Source organism: Pygocentrus nattereri, chromosome 18, assembly GCF_015220715.1.
Source record: "Pygocentrus nattereri isolate fPygNat1 chromosome 18, fPygNat1.pri, whole genome shotgun sequence".
NCBI classification, from domain to species: Eukaryota; Metazoa; Chordata; class Actinopteri; order Characiformes; family Serrasalmidae; genus Pygocentrus; species Pygocentrus nattereri.
In genome coordinates this window covers 39,315,383-39,338,586 of record NC_051228.1, presented here as the reverse complement: position 1 = coordinate 39,338,586, position 23,204 = coordinate 39,315,383, and the positions used below count along the sequence as shown (strand labels likewise).

General features: G+C 41.9%; 2 protein-coding genes across 7 annotated transcripts in view; both read right to left on the bottom strand.

Moving 5' to 3' along the window:
- LOC108442457 (adhesion G-protein coupled receptor G2-like) overlaps window positions 1-10,185 on the bottom strand; it is a 31,987-nt gene extending 21,802 nt beyond the window's left edge. For all 4 annotated transcript variants that reach the window (XM_037547344.1, XM_017722497.2, XM_017722498.2 and 1 more), the window contains exons 1-11: window positions 9,965-10,185; window positions 4,459-4,491; window positions 4,299-4,366; window positions 2,776-2,808; window positions 2,646-2,674; window positions 2,375-2,457; window positions 2,066-2,177; window positions 1,859-1,902; window positions 1,206-1,295; window positions 674-745; window positions 469-550 (exon numbers count right to left, since the gene is read on the bottom strand). In XM_037547344.1, coding sequence (XP_037403241.1) covers window positions 469-550; window positions 674-745; window positions 1,206-1,295; window positions 1,859-1,902; window positions 2,066-2,177; window positions 2,375-2,457; window positions 2,646-2,674; window positions 2,776-2,808; window positions 4,299-4,366; window positions 4,459-4,491; window positions 9,965-10,058 — 740 coding nt within the window. In that variant the 5' untranslated portion in view covers window positions 10,059-10,185. The remainder of the gene's footprint in view (window positions 1-468; window positions 551-673; window positions 746-1,205; window positions 1,296-1,858; window positions 1,903-2,065; window positions 2,178-2,374; window positions 2,458-2,645; window positions 2,675-2,775; window positions 2,809-4,298; window positions 4,367-4,458; window positions 4,492-9,964) is intronic.
- Window positions 10,186-13,039: 2,854 nt separating this feature from the next.
- LOC108442456 (adhesion G-protein coupled receptor G2) overlaps window positions 13,040-23,204 on the bottom strand; it is a 37,364-nt gene continuing 27,199 nt past the window's right edge. For all 3 annotated transcript variants that reach the window (XM_017722494.2, XM_017722496.2, XM_017722495.2), the window contains exons 28-34: window positions 22,383-22,507; window positions 21,913-22,184; window positions 21,709-21,808; window positions 21,017-21,300; window positions 19,186-19,287; window positions 18,176-18,346; window positions 13,040-15,534 (exon numbers count right to left, since the gene is read on the bottom strand). In XM_017722494.2, coding sequence (XP_017577983.2) covers window positions 15,434-15,534; window positions 18,176-18,346; window positions 19,186-19,287; window positions 21,017-21,300; window positions 21,709-21,808; window positions 21,913-22,184; window positions 22,383-22,507 — 1,155 coding nt within the window. In that variant the 3' untranslated portion in view covers window positions 13,040-15,433. The remainder of the gene's footprint in view (window positions 15,535-18,175; window positions 18,347-19,185; window positions 19,288-21,016; window positions 21,301-21,708; window positions 21,809-21,912; window positions 22,185-22,382; window positions 22,508-23,204) is intronic.

The following is a 23,204-nucleotide window of genomic DNA, read 5'->3' as shown; positions in this document are numbered from 1 at the left end:
ACCCGTCTATTGTCTATTGACTGTTTTAGAATAAATAGTTTTATACTCCTTTTTTTCTTTATATTTAAGGGTTTTTCCCCCGTTGTACACTCTGCAATGACAATAAATGCATCTTATCTTATCTTGGAAGAGGGTTGAAGCTTAAATCTGCAGGGTGGCAAATCACCAAGAGCAGGGTTAGGGACCCCTGATATACAAATACACGAGAACATGAAAGCATGGACTAGCGTTTCAGCATCATTGACCTTGAGAGGGCGAGGGCAGGCAGTCTGGGTAAGAGACTAATTATGGGGCTTAGATCTAATCAAATATACTGACTAGGGTGTCAAAACAACTCGGTTCATGTAGATGTTTACAGAAAGAGCCAAAAAAGAGCCGTTTTTACAGATCCTGATTAAATTCCTGATTAAAGAGGAACAACAAACTACACAAGCAACACAGTGTAAACAACATGACTGCTTGACTCACCTGTCAATGGTCCTGCTCATGTCTGTGAAGATGGTTTTTGCCACAGTGCTGTTAACAGTGCTATTCAATGAAAGAATGCTCCCTGTGGTTCCCAGCATGGCAGTGATGGATGATGGATGATTGTGTGTACAAACACAGAAAAATCCGTTATAATTTAGAACTTTGTCTGATCTGTTGAAATTTCTGTTTTCGTCCACACTGATACCTGCGAGGTGCTCTGAGCTTCGTGCTGGTTGAGTTGTTACTGACGAGGTGGTGGCATTTGTTTCTGTGTTGGCTGAGATTTTTATACATGCAGGCAAATGAGAAATGTGAGGAGAAAGGGGAGAAATTAGGCATTTTCAAATTTGCACTATTTGTGGCATCAAAATAAAGATGTCTGAATAGTTTGTTTAGATCTTGACAGTTGAAATATGTATATATTATATATACCCTTAACATTTAGAAACATTTGTGTTCAGGAGTTGAACACCTGCTTTACTGGGTTTCTGTTGAGATGCTCTTTGCTGTTAGTTATTATTCATACCTGTTAAACTTGTGATAACTTGTGTCAGTACCTGATGTGTCAGTAGCTGTTGTGTCAGTAGCTGATGCGATAGTAGCTGTTGGGTCAGTAGCTGATGCGTCAGTAGCTGATGCGATAGTAGCTGTTGGGTCAGTAGCTGATGCGTCAGTAGCTGATGCGTTAGTAGCTGTTGCGTCAGTACATTTTGCGTCAGTACATTTTGCGTCAGTACCTGTTGCGTCAGTAGTTGGTTCAGTAGCTGCTGTGCTTGCGTTTGGTGTTGTCATACTGGTGGCGAAAGGTGTCCCTGAAGTTGTAGAGACTATGTGGACATGAAGCATAAATTAGTAGAAATAGTTTTCTTTCTTTCTTTCATGTGTAGTGAAATAAACTTGTTCCAAAATGTGTCAGACGGCACTTTTGATTCATGGTTCTTTTTTCCATGATATGTGTTGTGTGCTTTACATGTACAAGACATGTTTACATGTTTACAAGACATGCCAATGCTATATTGTGATTAATTCTACTTTTATTAGAGAAATAAAAATGCATGTTCTGACAAAGTGTGTCATTCTGTTCAAACCTCTTCTTGTTACCCTGAGAAACAAATGCCTGCAGAACAGCTTTCACGTCAGCTGTACAGCTGTGCACACTGGAGTGGTCTGACGTGAAATAGTGCACTGCAGAAAATGTTCGGACTGATTTCTTTACAGTGGTTGTGATGGGGCCTGGGAGCCCAATGTCTACAGCGCACATAAAGCCACTTTGTTTCCTGTCCAAAACCACCAGGTGGTGCCCATCAATATAATATAATAATGAATAATTAGTGACGTTCCCCTTTGAATTTAGACCTTGTTTGTGCTCAAGAAGGGTGTAAGCTGATACCTGGAAAACTGCACGTGATTTTTCCTGTTGTCTTGTCTTTTATGCTGTAATAAAAACCGAGATGGAAACGGGTGAACTGGGGACCAGATCGGTTCTGAGCTTCATCACATAATCAATGCAGTGTAAAACTGTACGTCAATCTTTCTGAGAAACTAAATCAACTGGTTTCCATAAATGACATTAAACCTGATGAGCTTAACCACTGACCATGTGCAATTCATCCCAACAAAGCTGCCCAGGTCCATCAGTGTGAAGTCATCATCTCCGAGCTTAAAACTAAGTAAGGTGAGGTTTGATGTGCTGCTCCGGAAAATCATATCTGAAACTCAGAATAATGACCCCTCAGTCATGCTGCTTCTATATGAGAAACAGGGCATTATCATCGCTGACCATGCAATTTCACACAGGTTGAATGTGTACTTTTCACATTTATGAGTCATAGCACTGAATACAAATGACTGACACTGTAATCAGCATGGAAATGATTATATATGTACTGTATATACCTGTACATACCTACTCTGGGATTGTTTGTCAACGTATTATTCAATCTGTCTCTGATTGACTGTACAGTAACACTGAAAGACTCGCACTGCAGGCTAGAGAATGAAGAGCAGGTTGTTAGGCACAAATGGAAAATTCATCGCTATTCTCACAGGTTTAACCCATGTCTCTGTAACGTCCTGACCGCCATAAAAAAATCATTCGTTTGTTAGGAAATGTTGATAATGATGCTGAACTGTTTACACCATCAAAATAACTCACAAAGTTGAGTTTTAAGGCTTACGTTTTTGCAGGTTCATACTGTGCAGAGTTCTGTGTGAAGACGTTAGAGGAGGTATGAGCTCTCATAGAAAGATATTCAAAACGAATGAAACGTAGGCCATGCCTTGATTTCCAACTCAGAGGGAACTTACCAGAGAGAGTGATATGTTATAGAAGTACTGACACTGGAAGTGAAAGAAATAAGACAACAGATTAGGGACGATAAAATAAGACGGCAAATTATATGACTATAATCGCCGCACCCCGCTGTACGGTAGCTCTTAAAAACATTCAATCCCCGGCTTTTTATTTTGCATTACTGCAAGTAAAACACACACAATGCACGGACGGGCCACTTCACTGGGAACACCTCCTTCTATCTGAATTGTGTCCAATGTACCAGCTCCACTGACCGTATAGCTGCTCTCTGTAGTTCTACAGTTACAGACTGGAGTCCATCTGTTTCTCTGATACTCTGTTACCCTGTTCTTCAGTGGTCAGGACCCCCATGGACCCTCACAGGGCAGGTACTATTTGGGTGGTGGGTCATTCTCAGCACTGCAGTAACACTGACGTGGTGGTGGTGTGTTAGTGTGTGTTGTGCTGGTGCGAGTGGATCAGACTCAGCAGTGCTGCTGGAGTTTTTAAACACTGTCCACTCACTGTCCACTCTATCAGACACTCCTACCTTGATGTAAAGTCAGAGACGACAGCTCATCTGCTGCTGCACAGTTTGTGTTGGTCATCCTCTAGTCCTTCATCAGTGGTCACAGGACGCTGCCCACAGGACGCTGCCCACAGGACGCTGATGGCTGGATATTTTTGGTTGGTGGACTATTCTCAGTCCAGCAGTGACACTGAGGTGTTTAAAAACTCCAGCAGCACTGCTGTTTCTGATCCACTCAGACCAGCACAACACACACCAACACACCCAAATAGTACCTGCTCTGTGAGGGTCCATGGGGGTCCTGACCACTGAAGAACAGGGTAACAGAGTATCAGAGAAACAGATGGACTACAGTCTCTAGTTTGTCCCAGATTTTCTGCAAGGCTTTATACTAAATGTTGAAAAATTGCTGTGAGGATTTGATTGTATTCATCCATTGCTGAGGGTACTGATGTTGAACATTTAAATGAGCAACTTAAATGAGCTAAAGGGGCCAATTTATGTATTATAGGCGATGATCTTCAGTAGTAGAGTCTATTTTATTATTATTATTTTTTCAATTCCCTCATTTACTTCTGATGGCCTTTTCATTTTATTTAAAGTCCACAGAAACTATATTTCATTTTTTGTGCCGAATAACACTAAAAAGTAAAACCCATCACACCGAGGCTTTACTGTAAGGAGCTGTGATGAGATGGAGAACTTTTTAAAAATTCTGCATGATTCATTGGTTGAGATGTAAAGACAGTCATGAATTGCTTGGACATGAAAAGGTTTGATGTAGAGAAACATATTGATTTCCTTACAGTGGTGCTGATAGGAACCAGAAGTCACAATTACTATCCAAAGCTACCATTTAAGCTACGTGTCTTCTGAGTTTCATATGAATTGTTGATGATGGTAAAAAGTGGTAAATCTGTAATGAGTTTACTTGCTATATGTTTGCTTGTACACGTTTTAGCAGATTCTTGTCAGATGTCAGTGACAGCACATACAATATAGACTCACCAGTGATGTGCTGCTCAAGCTGGAGCTTGTGATTCTGAAGCTGATATTGCTAAATTTGTAAACTGGACCTGTAACAAAGAATTTTGGGACAGAAAGACATTGTGTCATTTAAAATTGTCACAGTTCCCATTTATATTAGTTTGATTTATAAGAGTTTTACCGCTGCAGCTCGACGAACACACCGTCCCAGTGTCTGAAAAAGAAAACCTGACAGTGAGAGCAGTGCGATAATCCAACGGTGTCTACACTTTCATGTGGACTTGGTAAAATGTGCTGAAGGCAGATATACTTCAGAACAGCTTCATTTCTAAGACTAACTTTATTAAAAGTTTTACATGTTTGTAAAACCTGATAATAACGCGGTGGTCAAGGCACATTAGAGAGGCGTCCAAATCAAATCCAAGACTTTAACGTCGTGGTAGTGAAGTCTCATTTCACCCCTTGCCCCTAACACTTAGCCCTACCCCTCCATTTTGCATGTTTCCGTCTAGGGCTAGCGTCCCGATTGTTGTAGAGATGGAGCGGTAGGGTTGTCCCAATTGTTGTAGAGATGTAGGGGTAGGGTTGTCCAGATTGTTGTTGAGGTGGAGGGGTAGGGTAGTCCTGATTGTTGTAGAGATGGAGGGGTAGGGTTGTCCCAATTGTTGTAGAGATGGAGGGGTAGGGTTGTCCCGATTGCTGTTGAGGTGGAGGGGTAGAGTAGTCCTGATTGTTGTAGAGATGGAGGGGTAGGGTTGTCCCAATTGTTGTAGAGATGGAGGGGTAGGGTAGTCCTGATTGTTGTAGAGATGGAGGGGTAGGGTTGTCCCAATTGTTGTAGAGATGGAGGGGTAGGGTTGTCCTGATTGTTGTAGAGATGGAGGGGTAGGGTAGTCCTGATTGTTGTAGAGATGGAGGGGTAGGGTAGTCCTGATTGTTGTAGAGATGGAGGGGTAGGGTTGTCCCAATTGTTGTAGAGATGGAGGGGTAGGGTTGTCCTGATTGTTGTAGAGATGGAGGGGTAGGGTAGTCCTGATTGTTGTAGAGATGGAGGGGTAGGGTTGTCCCAATTGTTGTTTAGGTGGAGGGGTAGGCTGCTCCGATTGTTGTTGAGATGGAGGGGTAGGCTGTCCCGATTGTTGTTGAAATGGAGGGGTAAGCTGTCCCAATTGTTGTTGAAATGGAGGGGTAGGCTGTCCCAATTGTTGTTGAGATGGAGGGGTAGGGTTGTCCTGATTGTTGTTGAGATGGAGAAGTAGGGTTGTTCCAAATGTTTTAGAGATGGAGCGGTAGGATTGTCTCGATTGTTGTTGAGGTGGAAGGGTAGGTTGTCCCGATTGCTTTTGAGATGGAGCGGTAGGGTTGTCCTGATTGTTGTAGAGATGGAGGGGTAGGGTTGTCCCGATTGTTGTTGAGGTGGAGGGGTAGGTTGTCCCAATTGCTGTTGAGATGGAGGGGTAGGGTTGTCCCAATTGTTGTAGAGATGGAGGGGTAGGGTTGTCCTGATTGTTGTAGAGATGGAGGGGTAGGTGTGATTTGGACAGAATCGCAGGTGAATGTGGATAAAAATACCAACGTGATTTATTATAAAACAAATCACAAATATCAAAGGGTAAAGCAGCAACATAGTCAATGTCCAGGTTTCAGAAAACACCAGCTACAGTACCAAAAGGGAAAAGACAAAAATCCAGGTGTCAAAGAACAGGTAGGGAGGTCAGAACACGAAAACAAACAGCACATAGGAAGAACGCTTAGTAAGTCTCAATGAAACAATACTTCGCAATGTGACTACCTAAAGCCTGGGATTAAATAGTCTAAGCAATGTGTCACCTGATAGTATAAAGGTGTGGACCATTAATAATCAGGGGACTGAGATCTCTGATAGGTTTTCAGTGGAGAGTAGGGAGTCACATGAGACTCCCGAGGCAGTCCATCTCCTACAGGGAAGGATTCGATTGCCTGATAGTAGGTTGTTCCGATTGTTGTAGAGATGGAGGGGTAGGAGTGTCCTGATTGTTGTAGAGATGGAGGGGTACTGTTGTCCTGATTGATGTAGAGATGGAGGGGTAGGAGTGTCCTGATTGTTGTAGAGATGGAGGGGTAGGAGTGTCCTGATTGTTGTAGAGATGGAGGGGTAGGAGTGTCCTGATTGTTGTAGAGATGGAGGGGTAGGGGTGTCCTGATTGTTGTAGAGATGGAGGGGTAGGGGTGTCCCGATTGATGTAGAGATGGAGGGGTAGGGGTGTCCCGATTGATGTAGAGATGGAGGGGTAGGAGTGTCCTGATTGTTGTTGAGGTGGAGGGGTAGGGTGAAGTGTTGGGGCTATTTGGCCCTTCAAACTGAGATTTTTCAGAAGCACTACAAATGGAGTGTTATGAGAAAATTCCCAGAATGCCCTGCGAATCATCGGCAAGACGGCGACCAAGCGACCAAAGAGACTCATTAATGTATTTCTCTGTTAAAAAGCCACTGTACTGTAAGAACCATTATAACAGAGTTTTATGGTAATTTCCTTCATAACACGCATGAAAATCGTTAGTAATGCGCTGATGTCTCGGTCGCTACCGGGCGAATTTTCCCGATCCACCATAAATGGCACAGCAGTTACGTTCTGGTACCTGAGGTTGCTGCACTATTTAAGGTGTAAAGGGAAAATTCGATCACGAAACTGGCAATTAAAAAGCTAAGCTCAGCTTCATATCACCGAAGAATTCTTGGTGGCAATAATAAATAATTGCCCCCCTCTTTGAAGGTTTCTAAGGTTTCTAACTCAGTTTCAAGGGGGAGGGTTACACTCGAAAACAAGGGGTAGAGGTAAAAATAAGAAATGGGACTGGGCCTAAGACTTTGTATGAGTTGAGTCCGAGTCAAAACCGAGACCTGAATGCAAGTCCAAGTCAACACCAAGACCTTAATGCATTGAGTCTGAGTCAAGACCAAGACCTGAACACGTCAAGTCAGTCACAGGCAAGAGTCCAACACCAAGACCTTAATACATTGAGTCTGAGTCAAGACCCAGACCTGAACACATCAAGTCAGAGTCACAGACAAGAGTCCAACACCAAGACCTTAATACATTGAGTCTGAGTCAAGACCAAGACCTGAACACGTCAAGTCAGAGTCACAGCCAAGAGTCCAACACCAAGACCTTAATACATTGAGTCTGAGTCAAGACCAAGACCTGAACACATCAAGTCAGAGTCACAGGCAAGAGTTCAACACCAGGACCTTAATACATTGAGTCTGAGTCAAGACCAAGACCTGAACATGTCAAGTCAGAGTCACAGCCAAGAGTCCAACACCAAGACCTTAATACATTGAGTCTGAGTCAAGACCAAGACCTGAACACGTCAAGTCAGAGTCACTGCCAGGAGTTCAACACCAAGACCTTAATACATTGAGTCTGAGTCAAGACCAAGACCTGAACACGTCAAGTCAGAGTCACTGCCAGGAGTTCAACACCAGGACCTTAATACATTGAGTCTGAGTCAAGACCAAGACCTGAACATGTCAAGTCAGAGTCACAGCCAAGAGTCCAACACCAAGACCTTAATACATTGAGTCTGAGTCAAGACCAAGACCTGAACACGTCAAGTCAGAGTCACTGCCAGGAGTTCAACACCAAGACCTTAATACATTGAGTCTGAGTCAAGACCAAGACCAAGTCACAACCCAGTCCAGGAGTGGTGAGGCCGACACGAGGCGACACTAATAAAACTCAAATTTATTTCTAGTTCATTTTAAATAAGTTTTCATTTTACATGATACCTATTAATAAACTGACTGGCGACCTGTCCAGGATGTATCCTGCCTTTCGCCCGAAGACTGCTGGGATAGGCTCCAGCACCCCCCGCGACCCTGACGGAGAAGCGGCTTAGAAAATGGATGGATGGATGGATGGATGGATGGATGGATGGATGGATGGACCTATTAATAAACTATGATATTTTAACACTGATCTTGTAAAACAACATTAAATAATATGTAGCTCAAAACATTTTAATCATATTACAGACCAACTTTGCATTGCAACGTTTAGAGGTTATTCTTTATCATTTCATCACTAAACTTAACTCAATATAAACCAAACAACAAACATCTCATTTATTATTAAAGGAAAACAAAGCAAGAATCACAGTTTTACCTGCCGTCAGGGGATGTCTGGACTTTGAAACTACTGAATATCAACAAACAAATAATACCCAGTTAAGGCTGTTCCCTCCAGAGTCTCTAAACCTGTCCGTGAACAGCCTCACAAAGCCAACGTTGCTCTGAAGAACATCAGGCTGTTTTCAAACCCGGTTCATTTTCAATTCAGCAGTTTGGATTTTTCTGACATTGCGTGTTTTTCATTTGGTTTCACACTGAAATGTGCACCACATCACACATTCACGTGTTCTCTGGTCAGAAATCTTGCAGGGATACACGTGCTCCATTACTCTCACCGGGACCAGCATGAAAATAGAATAAGATGCTCAGCATCTACGTGTATCACAGTCAGAGAGTCGTTAAAAATGACTTGATATCTGCTTCTTTATAATTAATTTACCAATTTAATTGAACCAGTCAGGTTCATTAATAGTAAGTACGCAAAACAAAGCCTAAATTTCAATTGGTAGCATAAAAAATTACTTCTAAATATTTAAAAAATGACTCGGCGAAAAACACTGCACCTCGATCTCCTCTACATAGTTCAGACCCCTGGTCAGTCACTGTCCTTCAGCACTGATAGCATCAATGCTTGAGCCTAAAGTCACGAATATTTAAACCTGGATGCCATTTTACTTACAAATGAGCTGCCTGTTACACGCGAGGCATCAGGATGACAGCTATGTCAGGCGGTTCCCCAGTAACAGCGCACGACAGCAAACCTCAACTTTATAGCAACTCAACTCAAATCTGACAGACGACCCAACGCCCTGTTCTCCAGAGTCAATGTGCCTCATTCACCTCATTGAGAAAGGTCCTAAGAAAAAGTCTGCGTCAGATTCACGACGTGATCTTAAACCGCAGAACTGTTCTCACCTTTGTGAGAACTCCCACATAACAGAACATGGGTGAGTCCAAGTCTTCATCAAAACTGTGTAAATGGGTTTTAAGAAGAAGTTTCTTCCTAAGAAAGTTTGGCGAGTGAGGCCCGATGTACTCAGACTTTTCTCTGGCACTATAAAATCATGGACATCCATCCCAGCCCTTCTTTTTACAGCATTAGACCAGAATAGACTCCTGAGTGTTGTTTGTGGTCAGCAACATGACCAAATAAGACTAGGCCCAAGCCATTTTCTCTATGGGAATAATAAACAGGGCTTTTACAAATTACCACTGTTACACCCAGTGGTAAAGATTACAGCCCTCCCAGCACATGAGTCCCCAAATGTCACTAGATCCTATAAATTACACTCATTAATGAGTAAAAATATGAAATTTCACTCAAAGTTTTTTCAGACTTTTCTATGAAACGTCACTATCACAGCGCTAGAACTGGGGCAATGCCCTCCCAACTTCTAACACTAGTTCTGGGGAACCAATGATCCAATCCCACCTCTCTTCACCAACGTATGTGAGAAGTTATGAAAATGTGCAGACTTGGCAGAATTTGTAATCTGATAAATGGTGTTCTTATGTCTAATTTACAAAAGTGTGCAGTACAAAGAGTGTAAGAGACTGAAGAGTTGTCTGGACTTACCTGAGTGACCTTGCAGGACCAGCGCAGACAGCAGGACAAAAGTCAGAAGTTTTGGCTGCATGATGAAGCATCTGCTGAGAGCTGCGCTCATCATCCATCCACGACTGGGTAAACAGTCGTAAACACTGTCGCCTTCTAATTGAGACTTGCTCAAAACTTGACACAGACATCCCACTGTAATGCAATACTAGTGTAACACATTCGCTGTAATACAACACCGGACACCACAGCCCGGTGCTCACAAGTTCCTATTCAGCAGAACAACATATATGCAAGTTATATGCAAATATTGTACCCAGGGATGGAAATTATGGGCTTAACATTTTTTCTTCTTTTAATCTTGAGTTATATTGAAAAATGAAAAGGTTACAAAAGTTTTTAAGCATTTTAGGCCGAGAAGAATAGCAAAAATGACCCGAATCGGAGCTCGTCTGGGTTTTTATCTAGTCTTTCCTGCCTCTGTGGGTTTTTTTCCTCTTCTGATGTAGCCATGATTTTATATTGATATTGATATAAAAATGAAAATAGATTGTTGTGAGAAGGAGATCGTGAAAGACCCCTGCTCTTCTGCTTGTTTCTTATTTATTCCTTCTTTGTAAAGCGGGTTAAGCTGCGTTTTGATATATAAATAAAAATGTAGTCATTCTTATAATCATAATTACTACTTAGGCCAAGCGAGCTGAGAAAGCTGGCATCACCTGAGGTGGTTCAGATTATCCGTCGGCTTTGCCAGGGAGACTTGACCCTCATTGCGAAAGGTTAAGTTCATAAAAAGACTTTCTGCATTTGGATATTCAAATAACCTGAAGGGCATTTTTTATCTACACACTCATGCAAAGTTAAAGATTACATTCTCACAAACTGCATATTTCAAAGCTGGAGTTGGTCCAACTCAGGAATTTGGGCCAGTGCATTTCTGTGTAAAGTGTTAGAGGGTTTCTAAAAACTGTCCATGACTATTTGTGTGTTTTCTCTTCTTCTTACGTTACGTGGCTTTACAGCCTTCGTTTGCAGCCCCAAGCAGGCAGTTAGTGGTACTATGCTGATGCCCCCCATCCAGACTCAGACCACTGTGTCTAAAGCTTATATATGTGATTCAACCTCTGGGCCAACAGTGTGGTGCTCCTCACAGAGTGTCAGGATCCCTCACAGAGTGTCAGGATCCCTCACAGAGTGTCCAAGAACCCTTAGGACCTGGAGACCGCAATACGGGGCAAAACGGTGGGTCACTTCTAGCCGTCATAACTTCAGAACGGTTTAAGATACAAACATGATCCACATATCAGGACGTTCAGCAGACCCGCTTCTAACGAGCAAGCATGACATCATCGAGCTGTGATGTCAGCATCAGAGAGTAACCCGCCTCAGAAAATCACCCTAAATCCTGATATTACTGCTCTGCTGTTTGGCCTTCATGTTCCAACAAAGGGTTGAAGCAGTGACATGATCTACAATCAGATCATCATCGTCCAGAGTGATTAATATGTATGTGATTAATATGGAGCTGGTCCCCCTTTGCAACTCTGACAGCTTCCACTCTTCTGGGAAGCTTCCACAAGATGTTGGAGAGAGTCAAGTCAAAGCACTTTTTACAACAGGTGTTGTCACAAAGCAGCTTTACAGAAAAATCCAGGTCTGAGGCCCCATAAGTCTCACCGATGGCAACAGAGCAGGAGGAAGAACCTTGAGAGGAGCCAAGACTCAAAAGGGAACCCATCCTCCTCTGGACCACACCGGACAGCAAACAGCGTTAGTATAAAATAATACGTGTCTGTGGGAGTTTGTGTCCATTCATCCAGAAGAGCGTTTGTGAGGTCAGACACGTACAATCTCTGCTCTATTTAATCCCAAAGGTGTGTGATGGGCTTGAGGTCAGGACTCTGTGAGGGCCAGTCAAGTTCTTCCACCCCAAACTCAGTCCATCAGACTGACAGAGAAGCTGATTGGTCACTCCACAGAAAACGATTCCACTGCTCCAGAGTCCAGTGGCAGCGCTTCACTCCACTCCAGCCGACACTTGGCACTGTGCAGCTGCTCAGCCATGGAAACCCAATTCGTGAAGCTCCGAGCGTGCAGTTCTTTTGCTGATGTTGCTTCCAGAGGCAGTTTGGAGCTTGTTAGTGATTCAACTGAGGATAGACTCTGTGCGTTTCAGCACTCAGCAGCCCCCCTCTGTGAGCTTGGGTGGTCTACCGCTTTGTGGCTGAGCTGTTGTTGCTCCTGGACATTTCCATTTCACAACAATAACTTACAGTAGACAGGGGCAGATCTAGCAGGACAGAGAAGCTGACTTGTGTCAGAGGTGGCATCCTATGATGGTGCCATGTTTAAAGTCACTGAGCTCTCCCATTTTCAATGTTTACCAAGAAAAAAATGATGTGATTTATTATTAATCCACCCTCGGATTCTTGGTCTTTGCTCATTTTCTGTGAAGAACATATACAATCACACATTTTCAGAGCTTCACTCTGTTCACCCCCCACACATTTATATTACACATGTGGTGCTGGGCTGAACCTGCGGGGAGTAAAAGTGTGGAGGTGCTGTGTCCTTCAGTCTGTTCTCCTCCTAAATGGCCTGCTGTGTGTGTGTGTGTGTACAACATGGACAGGCTGCTGACTGGCTACAGCTGCTACAGTAGAACCCAACACTGGACACTTGTTATATTTTAAACATCTGGTATTTTTACATAAAATTTTATGACTGTAATGATTTAAAAGAATAATGTGGTGGGTCCAGCAGACACTGAGTAACAAACACACCAACACCACACGAGGGTTTGAAAAGCACACAATATACTGTCCTAAAACAGTGATGTCATCGTAATGAATGTAGATTTGAAAGGTACAAGACAAAATATTGTCACAGTATAGCATGATGTTCATTTGGGCACCTGGGCATAACAAAGGGTCATGCTTTTAGTAGACAGTGATGTGCCTTTGCAATTAATTTGCATTTAAATGTACTAAGCAGGAACACCACGAGTTTGCGTGGACTTATGTGGACAGTACCTCTTTTGAGCATCATTAAAACTTTTTTTTTGGAGGAGTTCTTTAAAATAATTTGACAGAGGCATTTTGGCATTACTGGATTCATTTATTATTATTTGAAAGGTAACAACAAATAATTTTAAAAGAAGACAGAAAATATCTTAGTTTTGCTGGGATATGAGCAAAACCTCACACTCGCTCAATCGGGGGAGGACAGTCATATGCAAAAGTTTAGGTGCCCTTGGTCAAGTGAACTTAGTTGATTTTCTAAGTGAAATAAAATAACAAACACTTCTGCACATTTAAGTGCATAATTACTGTTTATTTGCAAAATTGAATATATTGAGGAAAAAAATAAAACACAAAAGGCCAGATTGATAAAACATGAAAAACATACCTGCACAGTAAACAAGACCTACTCAAAACGTCACCGGCAGTGATCAGTGCACAGGTGTCTATCTAACGCTGTCGTGGTCAAGAGCCAATTAATCTACACGTTTAGATTTACACGTAAAGGAGGTCACACATATTGATTACCCACACTAGTGAAGCTCTCTGTGGCTGCGTGACGCGTCAAAGGAAATCAAAATTCTCAAAAACAGAGCTACCAATGTTAAAGGATGAACTGCAGGCTAATCAATCATATTAAACTGGTACAAACGCTTTTCATTTTTATTTAACATATTTTTTAATCTAGAAATGTTGTTTATACTAGGAAACAAAACATAAAAATCATATTACAGCATCTTAAAATTCAACTTTTAATTGTAGGAAATATATTTTAACAAGTAAAAATGTCTTATTGGTAAGAATTCAAGCCTTTTTCAAGTTTATTATAAATGCAGTCACAGTTTTTACTATCATGAATTAAAGTTTAACATTTATTAAAAGTAAAAATGACACGGACACGCAGAAAGTCTAATTACTACAGTGAGCTGTTTTAGCTTCGATTTTCTATTTATCTTGATCTTATAAATTTAATTTATCCATGTGAAAATCAGATTCCGGCGTCACAGTAAAATCTTATATGCTAAAGAGAAACGATGCACTAAAATGAGCAGAAAATCTTCGCCTAGCTTCACCTAGAAAATCAGCAAAACGTAATTTTGGGGTGTTAAAACTTTTTCGTACGACTGTTTGTCCCAATGAGTTCAAGAATGAGGAACAGAGGAGCTGGAGTTAACAGGGCGGGGCTGCAGCAGAACAGCCAATCGGGGATCTTGCGGAATTTTAGCTCCTGGAAAAACTGATGGTGCAAAAGTGATCATAGTGTTACAGTCTGCTGGTCAGTGAATTCAAATGACCTTGTAAGGGCGCTCATGTTTAAAGTGCATCAGCAGGAGAACAGCGAGACCAGAACATGTCTTATTACACACACATTCAGTTTACTTAACACATATCGTTCTGTAAAAATGCACATTTAACAGTATAACATATGTTAACATCTAAACGACCTGCACTTTATATATATAACAAACCTCGTATCTCCAAAATGCTGACTTTACAGGAGAAGGACAAACACACTTCACTTTTAATGGAAGTCAATGGAACCGGACGTCTTTCCAAGTAGTCCTTTCATTCTGAAATTTACACACAATGTAAAGAGCAACAGGCATTTCCAGATTTTGACCTAACAACAAAGTCAGAGATACGAGGTTTTGTTTTGTTTATATCGCTGTTGACTGAACAAAACCTCTTATCTCCAGAATAGTAACTTTACAGGAGAAGGAAAAAACCTATTTTACTTTTAATGGAAGTCAACAGAACCAGAATTTTTACCAAGGCAATCTGGGCCGTTTCTTTCGATCCATTCATCATGAAATTTACACACAATGTAAAGAGCAACAGGCATTTTCAGATTATAGCATGAACTGAAAAACAACGAAAATGGATCTTGTTTCTGACAGGAGCATTACATGTGTGTGTGTGTGTGTGTGTGTGTGTTTGTGTGTGTGTGTGTGTGTGTGTGTGTGTGTGTGTGTGTGTGTATAGACATTATTATGAATACTTTATTTTGATCCACTGTGAAATGAATAGCAAGCTAAGTCAAGATCAAGAACAAGTATTCCATACATGAAATGATTTAATAAGTATAAAAATAACAAATACTTTAATTCTATACACAGTAAGACAGTGCTTATCTTTTACTGACAGCACATTAATCAGTCGTTTTAAACTCGATAGACTAAAGCCTTATAGTGTTATTGAATTTCTGTAATGGTTTAGGGTCGACTGTTAACACTATTATTTAAAGTCTTTATTCAGTATATATGAAAGGTTGAGTACTGTCATAAATAATGTAAGTATATTATGTACAACATACACACGATACATGGCACTGGCATGGTTTCCAAACCGTGTTCAGATCATCTTAACTGGAGAGAGAGTGTTCAGTGTGATGCTCCCTCTACGCTTTAATAAGCATCTCTGTGCTGAGAAGCTTTTGGGAAACCCAGCCTGTCATTTGCTGGCTCTCCGGTCAGTAGGACCTCTGGCTCCGGTACCTGTTGTTGATTTCATTCAGGACCACATCTGAGCTCGTCTCCTGTGCCGTGATTTCTCTGTCGTCAAATGGGCTGCCTATGGTTATAGAAAGATATTTTCAAAAAAATAATCAGCCTACATGCAGAAACAATTACGCCGTCACTGTAAAGCATATCAAACGGGTACACTGGCCTCGAAGACCTCTAAGAAAGTGGAATCAAAACAGGAAATTCTGCTGGATTAGTAATGATGAATAGACTGATTGTCGTTTCTTGGCATTTTTATATTTCATTCATATTTTGTTTGTTTTACTGTGGGGAAAAAAAAACTTTGGGATGTTGATTTTAGATGAACAAAATCACCACTGACTGGTAAAAAACAAGCAGTGGGTAGAAAACAGCTGAGGTGTAACATATGGGTTGGACTATATACACACCGGTCAGGCGTAACATTCTGACCAACTTGTTTCTCCGCTCACTGTCCACTTTATCAGCTCCACTGACCGTATAGCTGCACTCTGTAGTTCTACAGTTACAGACTGTAGTCCATCTGTTTCTCTGATACTCTGTTACCCTGTTCTTCAGTGGTCAGGACCCCCATGGACCCTCACAGAGCAGGTACTGTTTGAGTAGTGGGTCATTCTCAGCACTACAGTGACACTGACATGGTGGTGGTGTGTTAGTGTGTCACAGTGTCCTGTGGGCAGCGTCCTGTGGGCAGCGTCCTGTGACCACTGATGAAGGACTAGAGGATGACCAACACAAACTGTGCGGCAGCAGATGAGCTGTCGTCTCTGACTTTACATCTACAAGGTGGACTGACCAGGTAGGAGTGTCTAATAGAGTGGACAGTGAGTGGACACAGTGTTTAAAAACTCCAGCAGCACTGCTGTGTCTGATCCACTCAGACCAGCACAACACACACTAACACACCACCACCACGTCAGTGTTACTGCAGTGCTGAGAATGACCCACCACCCAAACTGTACCTGCTCTGTGATGCATGTTTGAATTGTCCTGCTCTAATTACGTGTTCTGATGATTTTCTAAGTGAAGACAAACTGAAATATGGCATTTTTATGCCATTTCTATTTTTACACTCATTTTAACACTCAAAGAACCCTTTGCATGATTAAGGGGTTCTCTGCATCATGAAAGCGTTCAGACTGATGGAGAATGTGCCGTAGATGGTTCTAGATAGATCCTTTTTGAAAAGAGTTCTATATAGCACCCAAATACATTCATCTATTGATCTATTCATCCTGTAACAACAGAAGAACCCTTTTGGATGCTATGCAGAACTTTTAAAAAAAGGTTCTATATAGAACCATTTACAGCACATTCAGAACAAGGAATGAACACTTTAGTCATGCAAAGAGTTCTGTGAGAGTTCACTGCCCTATATAGAACCATTTCTTTACTGAAGAACCCTTAAAGAACCATCACTTTTAAGAGTGTATAATCCAAGAATAGCTCAACCCATTTGCACTAAGGGCCCTGCAGTTACTGAATAATAAGCCTTAATAAGCCTAAAACATAAAGCATACGATATAAAAGGTTACATAACTTTTGCACAGGCCACATTTTGTGTTTCTTTTTTCCAATATGTCAAATTTAGTAAATAAACAGTAATTATGCATTAAAATGTGTAGCGGTGTGTTCTCTGTAGAGAATTACTTCACTTAGAAAATCAACAAAACATGTTAATTGACCAGAAAATTCCAAACTTTGCATAGTTAAGCAGTAGAACACAAAGAGGGAGTGAGTTATCCTGAAATATCATCCCGGCTGTGGTTTGATGTCCGTAGATCATCCCAGCCGTGATGTTAGTGGTGATAACTCCCTCCTCGAGTGCTCTACTGCTTTAATACAGCAGTTAAATAAATACAGTAAGAAATGAATAAACTGGCCGTGAACGCGGCTTTAATATGTTTTAATGTTCAGTTCCTTCCTCCTAATTAGAGCTCCTTAACGAGCAGCTCGTTGCTACGTCAGAGTAACGAGCTCCGCCCACTCGCTGCTCAGCCGGCAGTTCGTTCTCCAGCTCCACACGGACCAACTGACCGTTTGGGAATTTAGCGTCGTCTCGTCTTCAGAGTCGGACCAAACCGGCTGTCGGTCAGATGTGACCTTAACAGCGTCCGTTTTCTGTTTGCGGCAAAGTGAGAAGTAAAAACGTTCAAATGGCTCGAGCGACTCCTACAGCTGTCAGAGTGGTTGCTTAGCAACAGCGTCTCAGCGGAGTGATGCAGTGTTTATTTATTTATTTAATTTTATTATTATGTATTTTTTATTGTCTGATTTTTCTACAGTTAGTGTTTATTTTTACGATTAGTGTTTAGTGTTTGTTTTAGTGTCTATTTAAATTCACACTTTTCTTGTTTCTCATCTATTTAATGTTATTGTTCCACCACAGTAACGCAGTTTCAGTTCACTGTATGTCCTGTACACACTGTAGCACTGACAATAAAGCTGACTGGACTTGAAATAACAGCACAGTTAGAACACTTCTCAACCCATCAGCTTGTGTGGCCCAACTAACTGCTGTATAAACCTGTCCATTATATGTGTGATACTATATAAACTGTGAAAGACAGCAGGAGAAAAGACTTATGAAGAGCAGGGAAGGAAGAAGCTGCACCGAGTACTGCAGTGTGAGAGTTATGCAGAGTGGGCAGTGGAGCAGTGACAGTCTAATGAATAAACTGAGGAAGTGGCACGCAGTGGCCGACACTCACTGATCCCCAGTGACCCGTCTGATCCTGATCCTGATCCTGATCCTGAGCCGTTGCTGACCAGGAAGGTTGCGGAGCTGGACGAGTTATTGGAATTTGAAGATTTCACTGATGCCAGGCCAACCCTATTCACAGAGGATTTCTTGGTCTTCTGAGTGGCAGTGTGACTCCAGTCTGTCGCAAAAACAGAAGAACAGAACATCTTCAAACAAAGTTAATCCAGACCACATCAACGAAGATCACATGCTGCATGAAACTATTAAAAAAAACATGCCGAGTGCTCAAATCTACAGTCTGGTGGCCCGGGCCAAGTGACATGTTTTGTTGATTAAATAGTTTACCCATTCTCTAGAGAGACATATTGGGGGAAAGATATCATAAAATGTGGCCTGTGAAAAAATTCTGGCACATTTTGCGTTTTAATTTTTTATGATATCGCTGCTGTCGGAACAAAACCTTACATCTCTGAAACGGTGACTTTACAGGAGAAGGAAAAAATACAATACAACACTGTTAATACAAATCAATAGAACCAGTTTCGGGTCGTTTTGGGCCGTTTCATTTGGTCCATTTATTTAGAAATTTACACACAATGTAAAGGACAACCGGCATTTTCAAATTACATCAAAAACCGAAAAATAACGGGGAGGCGGAGCAGCGAGCTCTCGTTCCCTCTCGGCTGGGGTGCAGAGAGGGAGCAGAAGATGAAGAGCCTGAGTGAAGAGCTGAAAAGCCCCAGTGAAGGAAAGGACTAAGAGGTCTAGGTAGAACCCACTGAAAAGCAGCAGCGCAGCGTTGGCTTTGTTTTTGTGTATTTTAAGTGGAAAATAAAGGGAAAATAGCCGCTGCAAACATGAATCCTGCCTCCAGTGTCCTCCTTGTGCCCCGCATGACGAGCTACAATGTCATTTGACAGGGAGTGTTCAATCATATGACTGTCCTAACACAAACATGCATGCGCATACATCCCACTGCAGAAATAATCCAAAGCAGTAGATGAAGAACAAACTTACCAGAGTTCTCCGCCAGCCTGAATTTTCCACAGCACAGATAAATCCTCCACTGTCTCCTAACATTCTCCTTCACGGCACAGTGGAACACAAAGATAAAAAACCCTGTGGGAGGAGAACAAGGGTTCTGAAGATCTACATTCCAGCTTCGCAACCAAAGCGAGGAATGTGTGAGATAGGAAACGTCAGGTGCAGAGTGTCAGATCTATGATAATAATCCAAAACTATGCCTATGCCAACATTACAGGAGCGGAGAGACAGTCCAAACAACGTCATCTGTGTCATCAGACCCAAGTCATCGTTATTTTTAAATACACCTGCCCGGTTTAACATTCATTCCCTGGGAAAAAGGCTGGATGTGCTTAACTCATTTATCTTAAGGTTTAAATCACCAAACATTTTCTGACAGTTTTACTCCTATAGGTCTGCAGGCCTCTGAGCAACGTCTGGAAGGGAAAAGAGACAGGAACGCTCCATTAACTAAGCAGATACACCTCATAGCAGGTTCTTCGCCATCATACGGTGAACAAAATTCCAGCTGAATGTGGAAACGAGACTATTTGCATCCTGAGCAGCCACAAAGCCCTAGTCAACAATGATACTATCAATATACAAATGCTTATGCTTTCTAAAATAGAAAGCAAACAAAGTTCTACATTAAGGCCAGTACAGAGGAGAAATGTTTCGTCTGTAGCAAAAGGCGTCTATGCTTTTTAGCCTGAAGTCACTTTCTGTAAAAACAACCTTCCTGTGCAGCATCAGCTCTGTGATGTGTTTAATGAGAACAGATTATGTTGGTGTGGCGCTTCCAGGGAATCATATGTCTGACCCGGCTGTTATTAACGCTGCTTGCACTGACCACGCCACTAAATGCTGCTTATTTAGTCTCTCACTATGATGGTTGACTTATAGTTGAAACACTCTCCTCTTTCCTAATGGAAGGGTTTATTTCAACAGATTATTTATCTACTGTCATCTAGAGATAAGGTCTGTTAAACTGGGATGATTCTATGCCAGCCTCGTTCTTATTCACGTGTCTTTTTTTCTTAATCCTAATCCTGTACTAGAGAGGTTCATATAGCGTTTACCACACATAAGTTACAGTATCTCACAAAAGTGAGTGCACCCCTCACATTTCTGCAAATGGGACCAAACGAGCTGACCACTTTAAGTTATATCCAAGTTTCATTCCTATGGTGTCACCACTTTATTAGGTACACCATGCTAGTAAAATGCTGGACCCCCTTTTCCCTTCAGAACTGTCTTAATTCTTCATGGCAGACTTTCAACAAGGTGTTGGAAACGTTCCTCAGAGATTCTGGTTGGTTATTTGAGTTTCTGTTGTCTTTCTATCATCTGGAACCAGTCTGCCCGTTCTCCTCTGACCTCTCACATCAACAAGGCATTGTCGTCCACACAACTGACCGCTCGCTGGATGTTTCCTCTTTGTCGGACCGTTCTCTGTGAACTCTAGAGATGGTTGAGCGTGAAAATCCCAGCAGATCAGCAGTTTCTGAAATACTCAGACCAGCCCGTCTGGCACCAACAACCACGCCGCGTTCAAAGCCCCTTAAATCCCCCTTCTTCCCCGTTCTGATGCTCGGTCTGCACTTCAGCAGGTCGTCTTGACCACCTCTACATGCCTAAATGCACTGAGCTGCAGCCATGTGATTGGCTGATTAGCTATTTGTGTTAACAAGCAATTGAAAAGGTACCTAATAAAGTGGCTGGTGAGTGTACATCTGCATCATACCATCTTCTCATCTGAGATACTTTATTTAGGAGCGCTGTGACGTAACACAGTGGAAGGGTTGGAAAAAGTTGCAGTGCTTACCTTGCAGCGTGTTAAAGATGGCAAATAGGTACATAAAGGCAAGGTTAACAGGTCCCCATGCAAAGAAGGCAAAACCCCAGGTGAGGCCAAGAAGCACTGTGAGTCCAGCCACACTCCGGAGGTCCTGAAGGCCACTGCGGTGCTGTACGTTATGAGGGTTTTGTCTCTTAATGCGACAAAGCTGAACCATCACCACAATGAACATGCTGAGGTTCAGCAAGAAAACCACGCAGAAATATGCCACCACTGCAACGTAGAAAGCGATGTTGTTCTTCAACCAGCAGCTGTGTAAGAAAAGACAACAAGATCAAAAGGTCAGCTCTGCTACACAATGTAATCCGAAGATTTAGGCTAAAGATCCTAGATCAGGGCCAAAATCCACTGGGGGGCAGTCATGGGCTGGACGTTAGGGACCTGGCCCTGTAACCGTAAGGTTGCTTGTTCAATCCCCAGTATGAGGCGTCAAGAGATGTTAGGAAGATCTGGATAGGACTGCCCACTGCTCTGGGCAAGTGTGCTCACTGCCCCCTAGTGTGTGTGTTCATTAGTGTGTATGTGGTGTTTCACTTCACGGATGGGTTAAATGCGGAGGTGGAATTTCCCCGTTTGTGGAATTAAAAAAGTATCTCTTAACTTAAGACATTTGTTTTCTGTCCATGTAATTATTAGAAGTATCAGCAAATGCTACTCACAAGTCATCTGTGGATCCATCTTCGAACTTCCCGTAGGAAACAAGCCCATAGTTGTCCTTATCAATGGCTATTACGATGATGACCACAACCAGAGGAATGCCTTTGAACAGAAAGTATGTGATCATTTTATATTCCTTCATTTTTACAGCACAACAATCAAACAGGTTAACAAAAATACCACAGACAGGACATCTGTCCACATACCCCAGCCAGCCAATGCCAGTTTGAGCATGAAGCGAGAAATATAGGTGTTGAAAACTTTGACAAGGGCGAAGTACATGTGGACAGCCTCCAGGGCCATCCAGGTGAAAGAGGCCAACAGGAAGTAGTGCAGGAAGAATGCTGTGGAAATGCAGAGGCCTACGGCGTTGGGGTACAGGGCCAGCCAAGAGTCTAACAGGTACACTAGGTTTAGCAGCAGGAGAGCCAAACACAGCTGGATCAGGATCTTAGATGGCATATCCTTACGCAGTTTCCTGTAACAGGAGAAATAAGCACCATTTAATACAGTTTCACAGTTAAATAACCAAATGTGCACATGCACAAGTTATTCTACCACAATGGAAACACATATTTATATATATTATCAAATATATTGAGATTAAACCTGACCAAAAACTGTTACTGTCCATGTAACTGTACATTGTTTTTTTAAGTGACTGGTACCAACTCACTCAAAAGCCAAGTAGGTAAGCAAAGTGATGGAAAGGAAAATGGCAGAGATGCCACAGCCAATATAGGTGATGTAGGTGAGGATGGTGGCTTGCAAGCGATTAGTTATGCCCTGTCTGGAAAGGTCCTGAGAGGGGAAAATGTCATGCAGTCAAATCAATACACACATTATAACTAATCAACTGAAGGACAATTAATGAACTGACAGTTTACAACAGCATTTAAACATATTATTTCGGGACTAACGGAAGGTGTTTTATTCAATATTACATTAAACATATTAAACTACAAATGCTTAAATAATTACATAATATCCTGTAAGTGTCTATGTATATATAGTCATTGCCTGAAATGTTATCTGCCTTGAGATTTGATCCCCACTTTTGGAATACAAGACATTCTGGGTGTTAAACTTATTAAAATTTCAGAACATTTTCAACAAACTTATGTTAATGAACACAGTGATTCCAAACTTTTCAATAGTGATATAACCCATTCAGGCTGCTCCTCGCCCAACCACGATCTATGCATCTTCCATAGCAGTGGAACCAATCTATGCATATGAAGCACTTCTAGACACGCCCCGAAGAAGCCTTTGTTGCTGATATGCGTGGGCTGTAGCCTGTATGACTATGTGGGCTACTTTTTTGGACAGAAGAGAACTTTGGATTTGTCCTTCGTCTATTAGAGGACTTCCAACATGCCCAAAGAAACAAAAAATATACAATTTCCAATATTTTCTCCTTACCCCTGTTGTTGTTGATTAACCAGGACGTTTGGTCAATTTTTATACAGTAAGTAATAAGGTTTCACAAAAAACAAGC